This window comes from Vigna unguiculata, chromosome 5 (assembly GCF_037176805.1).
Source record: "Vigna unguiculata cultivar grain cowpea cultivar isolate G323 ecotype 2 chromosome 5, ASM3717680v1, whole genome shotgun sequence".
Taxonomy (NCBI): Eukaryota; Viridiplantae; Streptophyta; class Magnoliopsida; order Fabales; family Fabaceae; genus Vigna; species Vigna unguiculata.
Window position 1 is genome coordinate 2,461,133 of NC_140796.1, and position 21,192 is coordinate 2,482,324.

The window sequence follows — 21,192 nt, forward strand, 5'->3', positions numbered from 1 at the left end:
GTATAATTTGTTTGTTTCTTGTGAGATTCTAACCACTGTTCGAAGCTCTCATTTTGTGTCCTGACTTTCCTTAAGCAAGAATGTGCGAGAGTAGTAGTTCATTGAATTGATAAAATTTTAGGCTTATGAGGAACACACCAAATAAAAATTGGAAAATGATATTTTAACTCACTTTTCTTTACCTATTTTTAACTTATTGCTTTAATCACCGTTAGATCATCTTTTTTTATTTTTTTTAATAATGTGATATGATGATCTAATGGTGATTGAAATGGTAGGTTAAAAGTGAGTAAAAAAGATGGATTAAAGTATCATTATCCATAAAAATTACATTGCACTCTTTAAGTTCTATTGGATCCCCCGCTATTAACAATAGATGAACAACCAATGAGTACATGAGAAGATATTATACAATGTTCTAAAGCTGTCTCTTTCCATTAATCTGTACTAACTAAAGTCGTCACCTATTTTTCTAATGAACAGCGAAAATTTAAGGCAGATCTCTTTTATACGTTGTCTTCTATATCAGTTTCATGAATAAACAGGAGGAAGGGTAGGATTAACATAGGCTCAAGCAAAAATTAATTCTCTTTCAAATCTAAACTAGTTCAGATAATTAGAATAACAGCTTTAGGTACAATAAAAATGTTAAGAAACAGATATAGACACAAAAGATAGAGATATCTGAGAGGTGCGTTTCGGTAAAGATGAGAAATATATATAATTTGGAATGAGTTGTGTACCCTCCATGTTTTAGAGAAAGATGTGCTGTTTAATTTACTTGTATGCTGAATATATAAAAATTCAAGCAATACTCCGTCCCAACAATCTGAAAACAGAACAGTGCTCGTATACTAACAAACAGAAAAACAGAAAGAAGATAACTCTAACACTACACTATAGAATATCTACTTTTTTGTGATACTGATATCTTCATCTTGGCGCAATGACAAACGATGCTCATCTTCCCACTCAGGCTTTAGGTTAATAATGGTTTTAGACAATAAAACATAATCACCATGGATGTTTGTGATATCTGCTTGTTCCTGCAACGACAGAGCATGCTCAAGTTGCATCTCTACCTCACCCATTGTTGGTCGCTCATCTGCTTCATATTTCAGGCATCCTTGAATGATATCTATAAACACTTGCCAACACTCAGGTGCAATCTTTCCTTTGATATTCGGATCAATTTTCTCTTCAACATATCTCTTCAAAAATTTCCTTGTTGTTACCATTTCCACATATTTCCCTTCACTCACAACTTCTAATAGAACCATACCAAATGAGTATACATCTGTTTTATCTGTGATGGTCAGGTTCAAAAATTGCTCCACAGCCATGTAGCCAAAAGTTCCTATAAATGAAAGCATCATCTCAGTCTAATTGACCAAATTTCGGGTTTGTTGCCATTCTAGTGGGAAGAAAAATTAACAAAATGAACACATTGTAAAAAATTTATAGGAAGGGATAATTGTGCTTTATAAGTATGACTTCATAAAAAGAAAGTTGTGTTCATTGAACCGACTTCAACTTCAACATGAAAATAAAACACAAGTCGTGGATGTACAAAGTGATTTTGGTAATAAAATTATGAGACAAAGAAGTCGTCTCCACTAAACAACTTTAATTTGGTTAATCACGTGCTAATGCTAATCAAATGAAGTTGTGAATAAAGAAGACAACTTTATTTTTTACTTTTAAAAAATAAGTCGTGCATAGATATGAAGACCTCTGTGAATTATCAACTGCACCGGATGCAGTTGTGTATCTTTGCATGATTTCCTTTTCTTTAGTTTTTTATTTTTTTTGTCTTGCTAGCAAACGTGTGTTGGACAACACAAAAAGTGTATGCAGTTGAAAGCGTTGTATTCTATTAGGTGATTGCTGTCACTACTCTTGAAAGAACTATATTCAACAAGGTAATAGAAGACAGAAAGGATAAAAAGAGCATTCTTCGTTTCTTGCCCTAGTTCACTGTAGAGAGTGATATACATATTGCACAAGATTGTAGCACACTTTGTCCCAAAACTATTCATAATACCCAACAAAACTTTCTAATTGGGCTTTTGGGTATTGCGTTTGTTGGGCCCACATATCACAGGACCATATTCCAAGTCACACTTTTGCTATTATGGTCATATAGCAGAAAAGCGAAATCTTTAGTGGTTTGTCTCACGAATTCACCATCCCAGAAGTTTAAGCCCTATTGTAACCTTTTAGCCTTAACGGCTGAACAAATTACATGTATTTATTTCATTGCAACGATGACTTTTATGAATTATCGTTGCATTGAAGATGTGTCTAGCAGAACTTCCTTTATATAAAATTGTGCTAAATAAATTTTTTCTAATGTGTCTAATCATTTTACTAACAAATTACGCAAAAACATAAAAGAAAAAACCCTAAAATTTCATTACAGTAAGTAATGTCATAAAATTCATAAAACATTACCTGCAACATATTCTACTTTAATTGGCTTTGGCTCTGACATAAAACGCTGTCCCTGTACGCTAAAGACAAAGTCTGAAAGCTTTGGCTCCATGTTTGCATCCAAAAGAATGTTGCTAGGTTTGATGTTGCGATGAATGATGGTGCGCTTGGTTCCAGCGTGAAGGTAGTGTAGTCCACGTGCTGCTCCTATGCAAATCTCTAGCTTTTTCTTCCATGAAAGTTCACCTCTTTCCAGTTTTCGATCTAGAGATCCATTACACATGTACTCATTTACAAGAATCATCTCATTTTCACCCTCGTAGAATCCTATAACAGATATCAAATTAGGGTGATGAAGCTGACATAACAACTCAACTTCGTTCTTGAACTCAATGACTCTTCGGGTTTGCGTCCCATATATCCGCCTTAATGCAACAGCGTAATCAGTGACGCCATTATGTTCAAGACTACCTTTGTATACTCCACCACGATAGCATCTATCGTCGAAATTGTTGGTTGATTTTCTAAGATCGGCGAGAGAAAATTTACGGCACAACTCTTCTATTATCGTTGGATACTTTCTCTGAGATGATCTTGTGTGCTTCCAACGGTTGAACCCCACACATTTGAGAAACATTGTTCAAAGTGTTTGATACCGTCTGGATTAATTACTTGTCTAGTCACTTGTCCAGAATCATTCATCTCTACCCCTCTTTAATCATTATAGCTAAGGCTATCATGTTTTGGTCTCATTTACGCGATTCCCTTTAGAAGAAGAAGATGAAAACGTGTTGCAGAATAGTCCATACAAGATTTCTTCCCTATCCTGTCATTCATCTGGCATATATGAAATGGTCAATTAGTACGGGCATAGTTTGAATCTTTTTCGTTTGTCTCTCACTGTCAACCCCACTGAGCAAAGCTCTTATTTTGTCTATTGACCTGACAAGAATGTGCGACAGTACTGGTTCATTGAGTTGATAAAATTTTAGGCTTTTGAGGAACATCCAAAATAAAAAATTACAGTACACTCTTGAAGTTCTATCGGATCTCGCTATCAACAATAGATGACTAACTAATCCACTTTATTTCCATTAAATGCTCAGTTGCACCAATGAGTATATGAGAAGATATTGGATAATGTTTGAAAGCTTCCTGTTTCTATTGATCTGTACTAATTCAAGTCGTCAGCTATTTTTTCTAATGGACAGCGAAAATTTAAGGCGGATCTCTTTTATGCAGTTGTCTTCTATACCAGTTTCATGAATAAACATGAGGAAGAGTAAGATTAACATAGGCTCAAGCAAAAATTAATTCTCTTTAACAGCTTTAGATACAATAAAAACGCTAAAAACAAATATAGCCACAAAAGGTAGAGATATCTCAGAAGTGCGTTTCGGTAAAGATGAGAAATCTCTTTACTAACAACCTGAAAGAAGATTTTTTTTTTTTTTTTCCTTTTTGGACTAGCTGCACAACACAAATTTCTCCACGGATATTTTAAGGGAAATAAAGCAAAACATAAAATGATATAATTTTTAATTTCAACTTAATTTTCGCAATTAATCTTTCAAAAAAGTTTTATATCAATTTTTTTACAAAAACTGAAGTATGTGTAGTTTGATTTCAACTTATAAAAAAATTAATGAACATTGTATTTTTTTTTTCAGTATAAGAATACTTACCAATGATATGTCTGAAAATTTCAACCAAAGCGGAGCATTGTTCAAACATAAAACAATTAACATAATTGAATACGTTGTTTTATATACAGTAGTTTTTATATTGTATACTTTAACGGAAAACAAATGTAAAGAATTTAAGATCTTTTGTTATCTTCATACAAACACACAAAAACATCTTTATTACAGAGAATAAGACCCACTTTTATTCTTATTATTTTCTCAAATATTTCATTTTTTTCTAATAAAGATAAAATATTGGATATTATACCATATGAAATGTCCTAAGGTTAAGTCCACATGCAATTGATTAGGGTAGTGATGATGACAATGAAAGGCTAATAATTGTGGAAAACAATGGAAGGCTAATAATTGTGGGAAACAATGGAACATGTGCACACATACCAGGAGCATCTCCAACTTCATACGTTTACTTCAACTGTTTGAAAGCAACGCTAGAACTGTGCCTTCGGTGGATCGCTTTCTTCAGTTAAGGATTTGAATTTGGTTTCAGTTGAATTATAAAAATGTCTTTTGGCTTATAAACTATAAAACTCTCACTTCATTCAACAATCCTTCTGTAAATCTCGTCACAGTCAAAATTCTTCATTAGATGTTAAATTTAAATATACAGAACAACTAAAATGATATATTAAAAAAATAGAGGATTGAATACATCAATTTAAAAATATAAAAACAAATTTTGAGAAAACGACTAAAACATTTTTTTAATATATTATATGTATGATCATCACCAAACCACAGCATTAGTTGATATTTACCTGCAAAATATTGTAAATATGTAATTATTATAGTATTTAAATTTTTCAACCCCTTATTTTTTTGTAATATTAATTTATAATAACAATATAATTTACATTTAAACTAGAGATCAATCTATTTTTGATAGTTGTATATTTATCAATCTTTTATAGATAAAATCTATGGAATTAATCAGTGGTCCACAGTTTAATAACGTTTTAATTTCTTTATCATACACCCCTTCTAAGTACAAAACTTGTAAATATTTAAATTTGTTATTATAATTGTAGACTAAAAATTATATATAAAAATAAAAATTACAACATTTTGATTATCACACCCATGCTTTTGTATTTTCTAAAACATAAAAGTTATAAATAAAAGTTATAAACTTAAAAGTAATAGAATAGATAATTATATGAGATAAATTACAAAAAAGTATTGAAATCTTAATGGCTATTTTTAGTTAATAATATAAAATTTATACTCTTTAGTTACTTTAGGTAATAATTCACGTTTATTTAACTTAAAGAGAAATATTTTTTTATTTATTCAATTTGATTGAAATATATAAAAAGTGATTTTCCAGTGGTATATTTACTTTTCTTTAAATAGTTACTTAAAGACTATCTCAGTTGTAAAAATTAAACTTAATAATTCTTTCGTGTTATTAAAATTTCCTTCCTTTCCACACTTCATATTATATATATATATATTAATAAATCAAAGATTTCAGATCATTAAATGTTCCGTTAAAAGGAGTTAAATTCCAAACCATCGCTAAATTTAACTAGTTCTAGAAATTTAAACTCACAAACACTTGTTTCTTTAATGAGAAAAAGAAAGGACAATAAATATTGAACTACCCAAAGAGCAAAGGGGAAGACTTGTAAGAAGACTGGATAAAATTATTAGAAACATTTATTTGGACCTAATGGATGCTTCCTTACATATTTTCTTTCAACTTCAACATTCTGTCACTTATAGCACTGATAGTTAAGCTTTCATCATCTTCTTTCAATGCCATAAGGATAGAAAACTGCATATATTGTTAGCAACTATGGTTTCTACCCACAAATATTTCGTCTACTTAATGAATACATGATTGCATGACTTGCTCATTGACTTGTCCATTGACTTGTCCAGTCACTAAAAATATAAAATTTTCGATCTAATTCTTACTTCTATAATTTTTTTTTTTAATTTTACAAAGATTAAATATCATATTTCATGTTTCAGTCTTCTGAAATTAAACAATTTTGATCTTTTAGTAAAACATTCATCAAAAACAAATAATTGTTCTATAGAATATTATTGACAATATTTAATTATAAGCTTTATATTTTTATTACCAAAATATGTTAACTCTTTTATTTATTAACTAAATGTTATATTATATTCGATTAAAATTGCACAATTTTAAATACTTAAAGACCATATTAAATTTTTATAGATATCAAAATTACATATTGACGAAAGTATGAGGAGGAGAAGGAAGACTTAAAAGTAATGTGATAATATAAATTCACAAAAATAAATTAAGATTTCTTATAAATTATTCAAAAATATTCAGATTAACTAACTTTCTAATATACACATAAATTTTATATGGAATTGATGAATAATGAGAGAAAGAATATAACATAAAGAATGCTATTTTTAATTAATATTTTGAACATATAAATGCATATTCAAGTGAAATGCAAAGTTATTAAATTTCTATATAACTTTTTTTAATAATTTTACTGTTACCGAAAAAAAAAAACTTAAATGTTTTATATTTCAGCAAATTCATATACATCTATTTTATTAGCTGAGATAATGGTGGACAAGTCCTTGGTTTCTTCTATGAAGCCACCGTAGGATCAAATTAATGAGAATATTTTATCCACAATTCTCAATCATCAATTCTCCATATATAGGATTCATTTGATTCAGTAATTCAAATAATTTACTGAAGTATTCATTCAAACTTTCTCTTTCTTTCATTCTAAAAATATCTCTTGAGATATTGAAGTCGGATCGTTCTCATATTTTGAATTTAAACTCTTGTCGAAGGGTATCACATGCTTCTTTAGTTGTTTTTGCTTTCATGATCCATAGAAATATCATTAGTGAAACTATTCTTTAAAACATTCCAAGAATTTCAATATTTGTGATTTTTAATTCTTTGATAAGTTTACAAAATCGTTGGAAGTAGTAAAATGAAAGTATAAGTATAGTTTTTTCAAGAGATTATTTTTGTATGTTTTTCTAATTATGATTACTTACTGATTTTAGCAATGGTAAAGATTTTGTTTGATTCAATTTAAGAAAAAAACACACATCTTAGAAAAGTTAAAAATTTATTCAATGAAACCTTCACTAGAATTGGATGATTTGATGAACCATATTAATATAACAGTGGCACAATATATCTTTAACATATTCAAACATTCACAGAATAATCTTAAAATTAATATTGTGCTAATGTTACAATATTTGTGATCTTTTTTTCTACAAGAATCTAAAAGCTCTTAGAAAAATAGTACGCGTTCTCACAAAGGGTCGAGATATTTTTATAAGACCTTTCGTTTCCTGGTGGATGGGTATATATGAGGTAGACTAAACCTAATTTAAGATTGTATAGTTAATTTGAATGTGATTACTTTAAGCAACATTCTTAGTTTAGTAATGATCGAGATGATGTCTACCCTAAATAATGACATCATCTAGGTCTTATATGATTTTGGAAGAATTTAAAGTACTAACACTCTATTGGTGATATTACAAGGTGTGATATTTTACAATATAAAATATAAAATTTAGAAGAAAGAGAATCTGAATATAGACTAAAAATAACTACATATAGTGCTATGACAATTACACACTAAAAGAGTCTAAAATGACTATATAACATTGCTATGACAACTATACATACAAAGAGTCAAAGCCAGTAAATGTTTTTGAATAGACTTGTAATATGTTTAATCTTCATTAAATACTATAGTAACAGCATATTGAAGTGGATTAGCGTCCCTTTGGATCATTAATCTCAGAGAAAACAAGCTCTGAGACCAACCTGTCAGATTCCTTACTCGCGTAGCTTGTAGTGTTCAATCCACTGCTATTACTGTAGTCCGAAACATGCACACTACTATGGGTACCGCTAAACATGTCCTCGCTAGTACTGTCTTCATAATCCCAACCACTTTCCAACACGGCATTGACATTAGCACCATCCTGAAGCTGAAGTTTGAGAACAAACTCCAACACTCCAACGACGACGTTCATGGAAGGTCGCTTATTCCCATCCTCAACCAAACAGTTCAACGCAACCTCACCGAATTTACGCAAACAGTGAGGTGCTATCTGGCCCTTCAGTGCTGGATCCACAATCTCACTCAGAAACCCCTTCTCATATCGATGCTTCGCCCAATCCACAAGTGACACCTGTTGCTTCTCCACCATTCGGAGCAAAGGCTGCCTCCCACACAATACCTCCAAGAGCACCACCCCATACGAGTACACGTCCGACTTCTCCGTCAAACGTTGTCGTTTATAGTACTCCGGATCCAAATACCCAACACTGCCCTTCACCTGAGTGCTCACATGGGTCATTGAAGAACTCGTGACTCCAATTCGAGATAACCCAAAGTCTGAAACCTTCGCCACCCAATTTTCATCCAACAAGATGTTTGTGCTCTTCACGTCACGGTGAATGATCATCTGTTTGGCACCTGTATGCAGATAATGCAGTCCTCGCGCGGCCCCTATGCATATCCGAAGCCTTTGATTCCATGAGAGCGGAGGGTTATCGGAGCCGTAGAGATGCTCACGGAGGGTTCCGCGATCCATGAAATCGTAAACGAGTATCATCTCGTTGCTCTCGTAGCAGTAACCGATGAGGGCAACTAGATGGATATGACGAAGTTTAGAGAGCATTTGGATCTCGTTCATGAACTCGTTCAAACCTTGCTCAGAACCCGGTTTGAGCCTTTTGACAGCGACAGGTGTTGAGCCGTCATCGATGTAGCCTTTGTACACGTCGCCGAAGCCGCCCACTCCAACGACGAAGTGTTTGTCGAAGTTGTTTGTGGCGGCCCTGATTTCAGCGATTGAGAAGTGACGGCAGAGGTTGGTTGGTAGAGATGATGAGCCACCTCCGCGAGAAGTTCCATCTTTTTGGTTTTTGTAAACGGCAACGTTCTGCTTGCGTTTGTTGATGAAGAAAGCCACTATAAAGGAAAGCAAAACGACACCAGAAACTGCACCTGCGACTGCGGCAGTTAGGGGTCTCTTGGTGCCGCTATTTTTCTTGTTTGAGATTTGCTTATTGGGGCTTTGTGGAAGAGGGTCTGGGTTCGGTTCAGCGAGGCTACCTGTTGTGTCGTTGATTTTGAAGACTTCAATTGCATTGAGTTGTGCATCCTTAATGAAGCTTATGTTATTAGGATGCATTTCCAGTGAAAGATATACTTTTTCCCTATCTCCCGGAATGTAAACTGCGTAGTCTTTAACCACTGGTACGCCCATCTTGTTGTTGCTCCACTTGAGAATATCTGCCCCTGCTTCAGCCAACTGATCCTGAATGAAGATGTAGAATATTTGGTCACCGGGCTGTTGAACAAACGGGTTAAGCTGACAAAAGTGTAACCTTAGCAAGTAGAAGAAGCCAGAATAAACGGGAAGGTGCCATGTGAGGTTCTTAAATGGATTCATTCCAATATTCCTTACGGTGCGGTATACTTGGTCCGGTGCCGTGTAGTTAGGAATCTTAACGAAGCTGAGATTAGTTTTTTTCTCATAATCAGCAGATGGTCCACTGTCAGTGATTAGGTATTTCTCATCCGTATCCCAGGCCCTGAGCATGCCAGTGTCTTGTGACGGGGAGATTTGTGCTCCTCCAACTTTCAACCGGTGCTTCGTCTCGAGAGCAAAGTTATTTGTAATGGGATATACTTGGTTCATGTGACCAACAAGTTGTGGCAATCTAGGGAAGTCGTCAGGAATGGTGTTATTAGGGTTGGAGTAGTATAGATAAGAGGGCATTGAAACAATCTCAATTCCATTTACGAAAGCGTACGACTCAGTGGTACTTGGAGTGAAGGTTATGTCGAGCCTCTGACCATGTTGGAGGTAGATGCAGTACTCTCTGAACAAGATGTCGGAGTGCCCAGGGTCGTCATCAGTATCAGCGTGCAGGGAAACATTGAAATTTTGAAGGAGGGTGTATGAGCCTGCTTTGACTGAGAAATAGGCTTTGGAGCGGTCAAAGATTTGGTATGAAGTTGAGTAGAAGAAGAGACGAAGAAAGAAGGGGCCTTGTGTGGTGACGGGGAAGGAGTAGGTGAACTGGGAGTAAGAGAGACGAGCATAAGTGTAAGGGCCCTGTATTGTTGATTGTGTGTCTGCAGGAACAGCAACTGAGTCCTTGCTTTCGGAGAGGAATTTGGTATTGCTATCTCCAGTCCAGTTCCGACCATCGATGAAGTTTAAAGCGGAGCCACCGTTTACGGTGAAATGGTCAACCGGACGGTAGATAACGTCTGCTATGGAAAAGTAAGGGTGACACAACGAAAGGAGGAAGAAGAGGATGGTTCCCAAAACAATTGGTGTGTAAGTTGTGACCATTGATAAACTGTAAGCAAAGCTGGATACACCAGTACACAGACCTCGAACGTTTATTAGATTTCTGTATATTTTCTACTAAAACACGGGAGGCTTTAATGCAATGGGTGCCACCGCTCCCTGTATTTATCATTATAATTCGTGGAGATTTCAGCCTAGGAAAAAATATCTTTAGTGATTTTTGTTTAACTTCCAATATCTTAAAAGAAAAATATTCATGTACACAGACAAGTTTATCGGCATTTAATGCATATACAGAGAATAAAAATAATAAATTTATAAATAATATGATTCCAAAAAAGAGTGTCCTAAGAATGTTCTTATGCCCCACTGCACATGGGAAAGAGGAATTAATGAGGGAGAGAGTTAGGTTTAATATTTGCAACTGGCACCATATTAATGTAGTCCAGCTGCAACGGTGGAACTACTATGTGTATATATTAAGTGTGGATGTTGGATGTCCATTAGAGTGTATGAGAAGCATGAAGAAGCGATCAGCAACGGATTTGTTGATATGGGTTATGGTGATTACGCTGCATGCATATCTTAGCATTGCAGCTGTGTCCAACCCCAATGAGACCATGTCTCTGTGTGATGCCTCCCTACAAGACTGCCCCATTCTCCATCAATTCGACTCACAATTTCCCAGCATCACCGTCACAATGCTTGCTAAGGGCAGTTCTTTGACCGATAATTCTCGTAATAGATATAGGCAAGTCATCCCTCCTTGTACAAACAAGGATGGTTATCGTTTCTGTTCGCCCTTATCAAAACGCCCAAATGGGGTTAAAACGCGTCCTTATTGTCGTTCGGAAAGACAAAGGGATTGCCCTGGTTCAGGATGAATATCTAAGATTGTGATTTTGTTGGTCATGCTACATGCTTTGGTTTCTTCCTTCCACTGTTATAGAAATGTCTGATCAGTTTCCCATGTTTCTTTTTATTGCAAGAATAAGTCCATGGGACAAATTTTAGAGAAGATATAGAGATTGTGAACATATCTCTGAGCTTTTCTGCATTCAATTTCTTCATCTCAGTGTTTGTGTGTAGAAATATATATAGTATAACCTGGTGTTCTAACTATTATCTCTCAATAAATCGTTTTTTTTACACGTTGGTCAAGTTTGGCCGTTAATTTCAAAGATGGGTTAGCTGACGAAATATTTGCACCGCAAAAGATAAGTCGTGTTGTTTCTAGTTTTATGAAAAGTATCGCGCATTATTATTTCTCGACTACTTGTATTTCAATTCGTATATTTCTGTTTATTTTACCTCCACGCCTATATACAAAAAAAAAAATATTAAAACATGATTGGATATTGTCACGAGATATTGGTTCAATTAGAAGTCACTAGGACTTGTAATGATTTTTGTTCATTGTCCATACAAATAAATCGTTAAGGTAGATCACAACTTCACCTTTTTCAAAATTTATGAAAAAGTAGTCCCATATATAATGACTTCATTCTAGAAATCGTTTTGGGTCAGCATGATTTGCTCCCTACAATGTAAATATTTCGTCAATTAATTCATTTTTGTAATTAATGGCCTTGACCCACACGTGTAAAAAGTCCAATATATCTCTAGTGAGGATAGTTTTAATTCTTAATATTTGTATGAGGATAAAATAAGGAAATCATGTTTCAATTTTTCTATATTCTTAATATTTGTACGAGCATAAAATAAGAAAATCATGTTTCAATTTTTCTTTTACAGTCGAAATGTATAAATTAACTTGTTCTGGATTTTAAAATCCATAAAAAGTATATATGTATTATTTATAATATAACAATTGAAAAGAAAAAGGAAATGAAGAAAATGTACAATGAAGGATAAATAATAAAATAAAAAGGTTTTTGGCCCCAAATATCTACAATGATACTCCAACTTATCACAATATTCAATTTGCGGTAGGGATGGGACGGGTACGGGTATCATGATCCCATCCCCATCCCCATAATAAAAATTCATCCTCATCCCCATCCCCAAACCCAACGGGTATACAACTTTTGACCCATCCCCATCCCCACCGGGTAACGGGTATTTTCTTATACCCATACCCATACCCATTTTTTTATTGTTTCATATATCAATTAAATATTTTTTATAAAAAAAATTTAAAAATCACACCAACGGAATCATGATACTATCAAAATATTCAATATTAAAATAACATACTCTTTTTGATTTTCATGATGTCAAATATTAAGAAAAATATTATAATAGTATAAATCTCAAATTAAAGTATCAAATAACAACTAAATAAAATTCAAATAATTATATAAAAGCTAAAAAATTACACATTACTAAAATTTTATAATAACCAAAATATTTATTAATTTTACAAATGATCAGTGGTTTCATTTGCATTCGATCCACCTACACATAGAAAAAAAATGAAAAATTAGATATGATATAATAATTGAAATTGAAAATTTTAATTACTAGAATATAATGTACCTTCTTCATCAGATTCATTTTCACTCATGAGAACATCTTTTCCTTTTAATTTTTTAACACCTACAAACACCAAATGTAGAATATTAAATGAGAATTCACAAAAAATACTAACAAAAAATATTAATAAATTTGAGTAACTTACCTAGATGGTTTGAGTTCCATATCCAACTTCTTGTACACATCAAAGCCTCTATAGTAATATGATGAAGTCGACTACGGTGAGAAGTTAATATCTGACCACCAGTACTAAAAGCAGATTCAGAAGCTACAGTTGTTATTGGAATAGCTAAAACATCCCTTGCAATTGCTTGAAGGGTTGGAAACTTTAACCCATTTGTTTTCCACCATGATAGGATATCAAATTCTTGTGTAACCGACAAATTATCTTCTTCCAAGTAATAATCCAACTCTGTTTTCATAACTGTAGTTCTAGATTTTTTCTTTTTTGCCATAAACTCTAAAAATTCATTCGCATCATTATCAACATCCTTTCCCAACTCCAATGATGTAGCTTTATAAGAAGAAGTTTCATTCTTTTTTGATTGATATTCCAAAATCAAATCATAGCACATTTGACGAATCCTACTAAGTTTCAGATCAAAATCATTACCATACAATTTATAAAAATAATATTCTAACATGTCCATCTTGTACCTTGGATCTAAAACTTAAGCAATTACCAATATGTTATATAACAAAAAACAAAGAGAATGAGAAATATGTTATATATATAATATATATATATATATATATATATATATATATATATATATATATATATATATATATATATATATTATATTATATTATATTATATTATATATTATATTACTATGTATATATATATTATATGTGTGGATATCTTATGTTTATATATATATATATATATATATATATATATATATATATATATATATATATAATTATTTATATATATTATATTATATTATATATTATATTATTATTACTATGTATATATTATTATCCACACATATAATATATATACATAGTAATAATAATATAATATATAATATAATATAATATATATAAATAATTATATATATATATATATATATTTATAGATATATATTTATTTTAAGTATATATTATATTATATTATATAATAATATAAATATAATAATATATATTATATTATTATGTATATATATTATATGTATATGCGTAGATATTTTATGCTTTTATATATATATATATATATATATATATATTTCTTTTAAATTTTTATAAATTTGTAATGTTATAAATTTATTTATAAAAGATCTCACTAGTTAAATGATTAATTTATTTTATATGTATATATTATATATATTATATTATATTATTATGTATATATATTATATGTATATTATATTATATTATATTATATTATATTATATTACATGTATATGTGTAAATATATATATATATATATATATATATATATATATATATATAAAAGTATATTTTATTTATATGTATATATACTATATTATATTATATTATATTATATTATATTTTATGTGTAAATATATTATTTATTTATATATATTTTTTAGATTATTTAATAAATTATAAATAGTTTAGTAATTTAAGCGGGGACGGGTATTTGGGCGGGTATATATATATCCCCATCCCCATCCCCAGTTGAAAATTTCGGGTATTACCCATACCCATACCCATACCCAGTCAAAGCGGGGATTCCCCGTCAAAACGGGGACGGGTTCGGGTGATACCCACGGGCACGGGTTTATTTGCCATCTCTATTTGCGGCACATAAATGTGCTTAAAAAGTAAGGAAGAAAAAAAAATTATGAGAGGTAAACCAAACACTATCTATCCACACACAACTTCTTATAGGTTGATACAAAATGTTGTTATTCAAAAGTTTATTTGAAAAAATTATATAATATTATTGCTTACGGAATTTTTATTAAAAATTATTAAATCGAAAAAAAAAAATCAGTATTTTTTATTTTTCAAAAACAGGATATAAGAATTCAAACAAAGCATAATATTTCAAATTTAAAACTTTTAAATGAAAATAGAATATATTTTCTAAAAAACAATTAAAATATTGAAAAGTTTTATAATTCAAAAATAAAAATGGAGATTGAAAGGAAAAAAAAAAGAGTAACATTTCCTCTCTTTCTCTTTCGTGATATTTCCTTTTCCAACATGTTCGAATCTATGATCAGTGTCTCAAAATTATGTAAAATATGTGAAAAAAAAAATCAAATTTATATGAATCGAAGTAACTCTCATTTAGGAAAAGTAAATGAACATGTTAAGTATACTATATGAAGAATATAGGAGATTTTAGTGTGTGTATTTTGTCCTTGTAGTTTTGTTTTTCATAAATTTCTATTTCATGTTATAAATAATATATATATATATATATATATATTAATATTTATATTTATATTTATCTTTCTAACAATTAAAAATCGATCGAACTAAACACTAATTCTTTTGATAATCAAGTTACCAATTTAATATAATTCACAAACAATCTCATTAGCAAGAAAACCGCTTTAATCCATTATTTCTATAAAGCACTACTTCTTTTTTTGAATTATTAAATCTCGAAAAAAGTCTCTTTCATGCTTCAATCGAGAATGTTTGCTATCAGGCTTTCGTACCGAAACAACTATAACGGAACTATTTTAGATACTATTAACTTCTAGTTTATAATTCACTGTATCAATTATTTTTTTTTCTAAAATTAATTGTTATTTAAGAATTTTCTTTATTAGTGATATTTTTAAATAAGTTTCTTCTATATCTATTCAAATAGTTCATGCTAAATTATTATTATTATCTAAAAGTATTTACAAATAAAAATAAAAATATTGAAAATATTTTAAATTCATCTGAATTCAATATTTATTCTCATATATAGTTTCAATAAAACTATTTGCTTTTAATTATTAAACCTGTATACTTAAAAAAATTAACAAGACCATTGACAATATTATAATGTATATATTAGTTAATCTGTGTACAATTAATGATATAATTATATTTTCCTTGCGATGGCAATTTACACAGATATAGATATTTAGAACTTGGAGCTTCATCCTTAAAATAAATTTTAATATTTATAATAATAATAAACTTATAAAAAATGATATAATTAATTTAACAAATCTTATTCCTAATTTGACCCTATAAAACGGAAATTACTTTTATACTTGAAGAATTCTGTTTACCTATTATAAATTTTAGTTTTTATTATAGAGAATAAGACTCACTTTTTATTATCTGTTTCTTTTGGTAGTACATACCATATTCAATGGCGGATTATATATCATAATATACAGTAATAGATTTGTTAACAAATTTAAGAATAATATCAATTGTAATTTCTAACATATAACAAATCTACACCAACAATAAATACAAATATTAGATTCGAACTTAACATGAGGTGTTGCTAACAAGTATAATTATTTTTTTAAGGCTTAAATACATTTTTGGTCCTCATTTTCGTAGTGTTTGTTGCGAATGGTCCTCATTTTGACAGAATGTTTAAAATGGTCATCATTTTGATCGATTGTTTAAAATGGTCATCATTTTCGCAATTCGTGTTTTATTTGGTCATTTTCTGTAACGCCGTTTAAATCATTAACGGAGCATTGTACATGTGGCACGGTTTGTATTAGGGTGTGTTAGTACAGGTGTGGTAATTAGATATTTGAGGATAAATAAGTGAGCTAGGGTTTTGGTAAGGGATGTTTGGGCAATTGGTGAGTTTTGACAATCTTGTTTCTCCATTCCCAATTGGATTGGTGTTGCTGCAATCTTCTTCTTTCTGCAATCTCATTATATAGGTATGTTACGGTCTCAATCTTCTTCCTTTACCTCTGGTTGTAATCGTTGGAGGCAACCGTGTTGTATTACTTCGTGCACGGTTGGTGGTTCAACGAGAAATGGATTAACCCCGATTTGTAACTGCGGAGAGATGGCAGCTTTGAGGATGACAAGAACTCCAAAGAACATTGGTAGAAAATTTTGGGTACAATCTGTTTTTATTTTTGTGTTAATAATAAATTGGTTTTAATTTTTGGTTTATTGATTTACAGAGTGGTGGTTCCAATAATGTGGGCTGCAACTTTTTCAAATGGTGGTGTTGATGAAAAGGATGTTATTATCATGACACAAATGAGGCAGATTAATGATTTGGAGAAGTCATTGAAGATTGCTAAGAAGAGACTGCAATTAGTAATAGGGTTCACCTTGTGTTGTTATTGTATTATTCGTATTGTTATTGTGTGTAATCTTTTAAAGTCCAATCTGTTTTGTACTATTGTTAAATGAAGAAATGAATTAGTTTGATTATGTTGATATTAGTCCCAACATGTTCAAAATGACATCTTAATCTGAGCATTGAAGTAAGTGATATTGATCTAAGCTTAGAAAAAATTAAATTGATCTAAGTATGGAAGTTCATAACATTAATTCATTCTCATCAAAATGAACTACATCAATGATTGGTATGAAGTCCTCAGCATTGACATTGATGAAATTCATTGCTGCAATAGCATGGCAGCAAGGGATAGCAGTCAGAAGCCGTTTCCTACCGCTGCTGCAATGTTGAACATCCACATTCACTGTGCTCCTAGCAGCTTTCCACATGAGTACTTTAATTTTTGGCTAGAGAATCTTTTTCTGAAATTTGCATACAGATGCCTCATACAAAACCTGTGCTCAACAGTGGGTAATAGGTCTTGAATGGCAGACATTAATCCCTATGCAATGATAAGATTATTAGTACTTACAACATTAAACAAAAATTAATAAATTGAACATATATTAAACATACCTTTTGTTGGTCATTGTCCCACACACGTCAATACATTACCATTAAGCAATTCCAAAAATCATGTCCAAGTTTCTTTGTTTTCAACTTTCACAACAGCATACGCTAAGGGCAGTAACTGATCATTAGCATTTCTACCCACAACACTCAACAACTCACCTTCGTATTTTCCTTCTAAAAAACAACCATCATGGAAGTAATTTAGAAACCATGCAGAATATCACAACAATAGAAAGACAAACAAACCTCAAAATAGAATTACGAAAACCCTAACCCACGAGCAAACACGAGCAAACACAACCCAGAAAACCCTAAACCCACTTACCTCGTTGATGATGATTAACTGGAAAAATGAAATGAAGAGCGCAACTGCAATGCAACGATGAAATGACAAGTATTAGCTGCTTCTTATGCAAATTCGAGCTCAAGAAAGACGAAGATGAAGAAATTTTCCTAATTGCAAAATTTCCTCTAAATTGAGAAATTAACGTTAATTAGCATATGTACAATACACGTAACACACCCTGATACAAACTGTGCCACCTGTACAATGCTCCGTTAATTATTTAAACGGTGTTACAGAAAAGGACCAAATAAAACACGAATTGCGAAAATGAGGACCATTTTAAACCGTCGATAAAAATGATGACCATTTTAAACATTCTGCCAAAATGAGGACCATCCGCAACAAAGACTACGAAACAATAAGGTATTTAAGCCTTTTTTTTAACTAGATGTATTTATTCTTTTAACCATAATTTAACAATGGAATACATTTTCCCTTGATTATATTAGGTCATATATTGAAAGTGGGAGTGAAATTTGAGAAGTGGTTGAAGCTCATCGTTCCTTTGGATCCTTAATCTATGAGAAAACAACATCAGGGATTAACACAGAAGATTCGTTTCTCGTCCACCTGCTATCTCCGTCGCTTGCTGTGGTGTTGTTACTATACTCTGCATCGTGTTGGCTAAACACACCACTGCCCAACACCTCCTCAGCAACACCACTAAAGTGAAGTTGCAGAACAAACTGGAGCATCCCAACCACGTCCTTCATGGAGGGCCTCTCAGTCCCATCCTCCTGCAAGCAGCTCAGAGCAATCTCACCAAATTTTTGCAAACACTGAGATGATGTCTTGCCCTTCAATGAGGGATCCACAATCTCACACAGACACCCCTTCTCATAGCAATGCTTCGCCCATTTAACAACTGATATCCGTTGCTTCTCCTCCCAGTGGATCAAAGGTTGTCTCCCACACAATACCTCCAAGAGCACTACCCCAAACGAGTACACGTCAGACTTCTCCGTCAAACACTGTCGTTTGTAGTACTCCGGGTCTAAGTATCCTATGCTACCTTTCACCTGAGTGTTCACATGGGACATCGAATTACCTGTGGGCCCAATTCTGGATAAACCGAAGTCTGAAACCTTGGCCACCCATTTTTCATCCAACAAGATATTGGTGGTCTTCACGTCACGGTGAATGATCACCTGCTTCACACCTGTATGCAGATAATGCAATCCTCTTGCTACACCTATGCATATTTCGATCCTTTGCTCCCACGGCAGGGAAGGGTTATCGGAGTCGTAGAGATGGTCACGGAGGGTTCCACGACCCATGAAATCGTAAACGATGATCATCTCGTTGCTCTCATTGCAGTAACCGATGAGGGAAACAAGATTGAGATGACGTAGTTGAGAAAGCATTTCGATCTCGTTCACGAACTCGTTAATACCTTGCAGAGAACCTCGTTTGAGCCTTTTCACTGCCACACATGTTGAACCGTCGTCGATGTAGCCTCTGTACACTTTGCCGAAGCCTCCCACCCCAACGACTAAGAATTTATCGAAGTTCTTGGTTGCTGCTCTGATTTCAGCGATTGAGAAGTGGCGGCAGAGGTGGGTTGGTAGCAATGATGAGCCACTTCCCTGAGAAGTTCTGTCCTTTTTATTGTGACCCTTGCTGACAGAGACGTGCTTCCTAAGTTTGATGAGGAAGAAAACGATGATAAGGGAGAGCAAAACGACACCGGAAACTGCACCTGCAACGGCGGCAGGTTTTCTCGTGGTGCTGTTGTTTTTATTTTTTAATATTTGAACGGTCTGGAATGGAGGCGGGTCTGAGCTAGGTTCAGCGAGATTACCTGTTGGGCCGCTGATTTTGAAGAGTTCAATTGCGTTTAGTTGTGCGTCCTTGATCAAGCTATTTTCGTGAGGGTGCAATTTCACAGAAAGATTTGCCTTTTTCTGATTATCTGGGGCTTTGATGATGACTGCGTAGTCTCTAACCATTGGTACACCCCTCTGTTTATTGCCCCAACAGAAAATGTCTACAGAGTCTTCAGCCAAATGATCCTGAATGAAGATAAGGAAGATCTGGGAACCAGACTCATTAACCCTCGGGTTAAGCTGGCAAAAGTGTAACCGTAGCATGTATCTGAAACCAGTATCAACAGGAAGCTGCCATGTGAGGTTGAACCCCATGTTCACAGAGGCGTTATCTCCCATTCTCGCTAATGATCGGTATACCTGGTCTGGTGCAGTGTATTCAGGAGTCTTATTAAAGTTCAGCTCGGTTTTATTGTCAATATCAAGAGATTCTACGCTACGACTAGTTATATATTGATTATGGACATCCCACGTCCTGAGCATACCCGAGTCCTCTGAGGCGGGGATATTTCGGCCCCCAAATCTTAACCTGTACTTTGTTTCAAGAGCCAAATTGTTTTCAATTGGATATGTTTCTCCTCCAACAAGTTTCGGCATTCTACTGATGTCGACGTTAGGATTGCTGTAGTAGAGATCAGAAGGCAATGAAACAATCTCGATTCCATTGATGAAAGCGTAGGAACCCGTGGAGCTTGGAATGAAGGTTATGTTGAGGTTTTGTTCTTGGAGATTGATGCAATACTCTCTGAATAGGATGTTGGAGCGAGGAGGGTCACTATCAGAATCTGCATCGAGGGAAGCATCGAAACGTTGAAGGAGAGTGTATGAGCCTGCTTTCACCGAGAAAACGGCTTTGGAGCGATGAAAGTTTTTGTGGTATGAAGTTGAGTAGAAGAAGAGGCGAAGGAACTTTGTGCCACCGCTGAGATTGAATATTGAGTAAGTGAAATTGGAGAAGGAGAGGCGAGCAGAGGCGTAAGGACCCTGTATGGTTGATTTTGTGAGTGCAGGAGCACGAACTGTGCCCCGGCTAACAGAGAGATACTCTGTGTTGGTGTCTCCAATCCAGTTCCGACCTTCGGGCGTGGGGAAGTCGGTGGAAGAGCCACAGTTGATGGTGAGTGGGTCAGGGGCGGCAAAAGTAACTTGTGCTCTGGAAAGATGAGAGAAACTCAACAACAGTAGGAGAAGGATGGTTCCCAAAGCTATTGGTTTGGTAGTAGTTTCCATGGATTTCATGTTTACCGAAGCAGC

At 33.1% G+C, this 21,192-nt stretch overlaps 1 protein-coding gene and 2 pseudogenes across 1 annotated transcript; all 3 read right to left on the reverse strand.

The window, feature by feature from the left end:
* Window positions 1-696: 696 nt before the first annotated feature.
* Window positions 697-4,085, reverse strand: LOC146885978 (receptor-like protein kinase ANXUR2). Its single transcript, XM_085674104.1, has 2 exons — window positions 2,455-4,085; window positions 697-1,357 (listed from the first exon to the last, which is right to left on the reverse strand). The coding sequence occupies exons 1-2, from the start codon at window positions 3,068-3,070 to the stop codon at window positions 909-911; spliced, it is 1,065 nt and encodes a 354-aa protein (XP_085530230.1). The 5' UTR covers window positions 3,071-4,085; the 3' UTR covers window positions 697-908.
* Window positions 4,086-7,704: 3,619 nt separating this feature from the next.
* Window positions 7,705-10,649, reverse strand: LOC114186088 (receptor-like protein kinase FERONIA pseudogene; annotated as a pseudogene).
* A 7,812-nt stretch (window positions 10,650-18,461) lies between these two features.
* On the reverse strand, window positions 18,462-21,192 carry LOC146885979 (receptor-like protein kinase FERONIA pseudogene; annotated as a pseudogene).

What these genes read in the sequence shown, in the direction of transcription:
- LOC146885978 (XM_085674104.1), bottom strand. Translation starts at nt 3,070, where the DNA reads ATGTTTCTCAAATGTGTGGGGTTCAACCGTTGGAAGCACACAAGATCA. An exon ending in TAAAGTAGAATATGTTGCAG is followed by an intron (nt 1,358 to 2,454) that starts GTAATGTTTTAT and finishes TTTCATTTATAG; the next exon opens with GAACTTTTGGCTACATGGCT.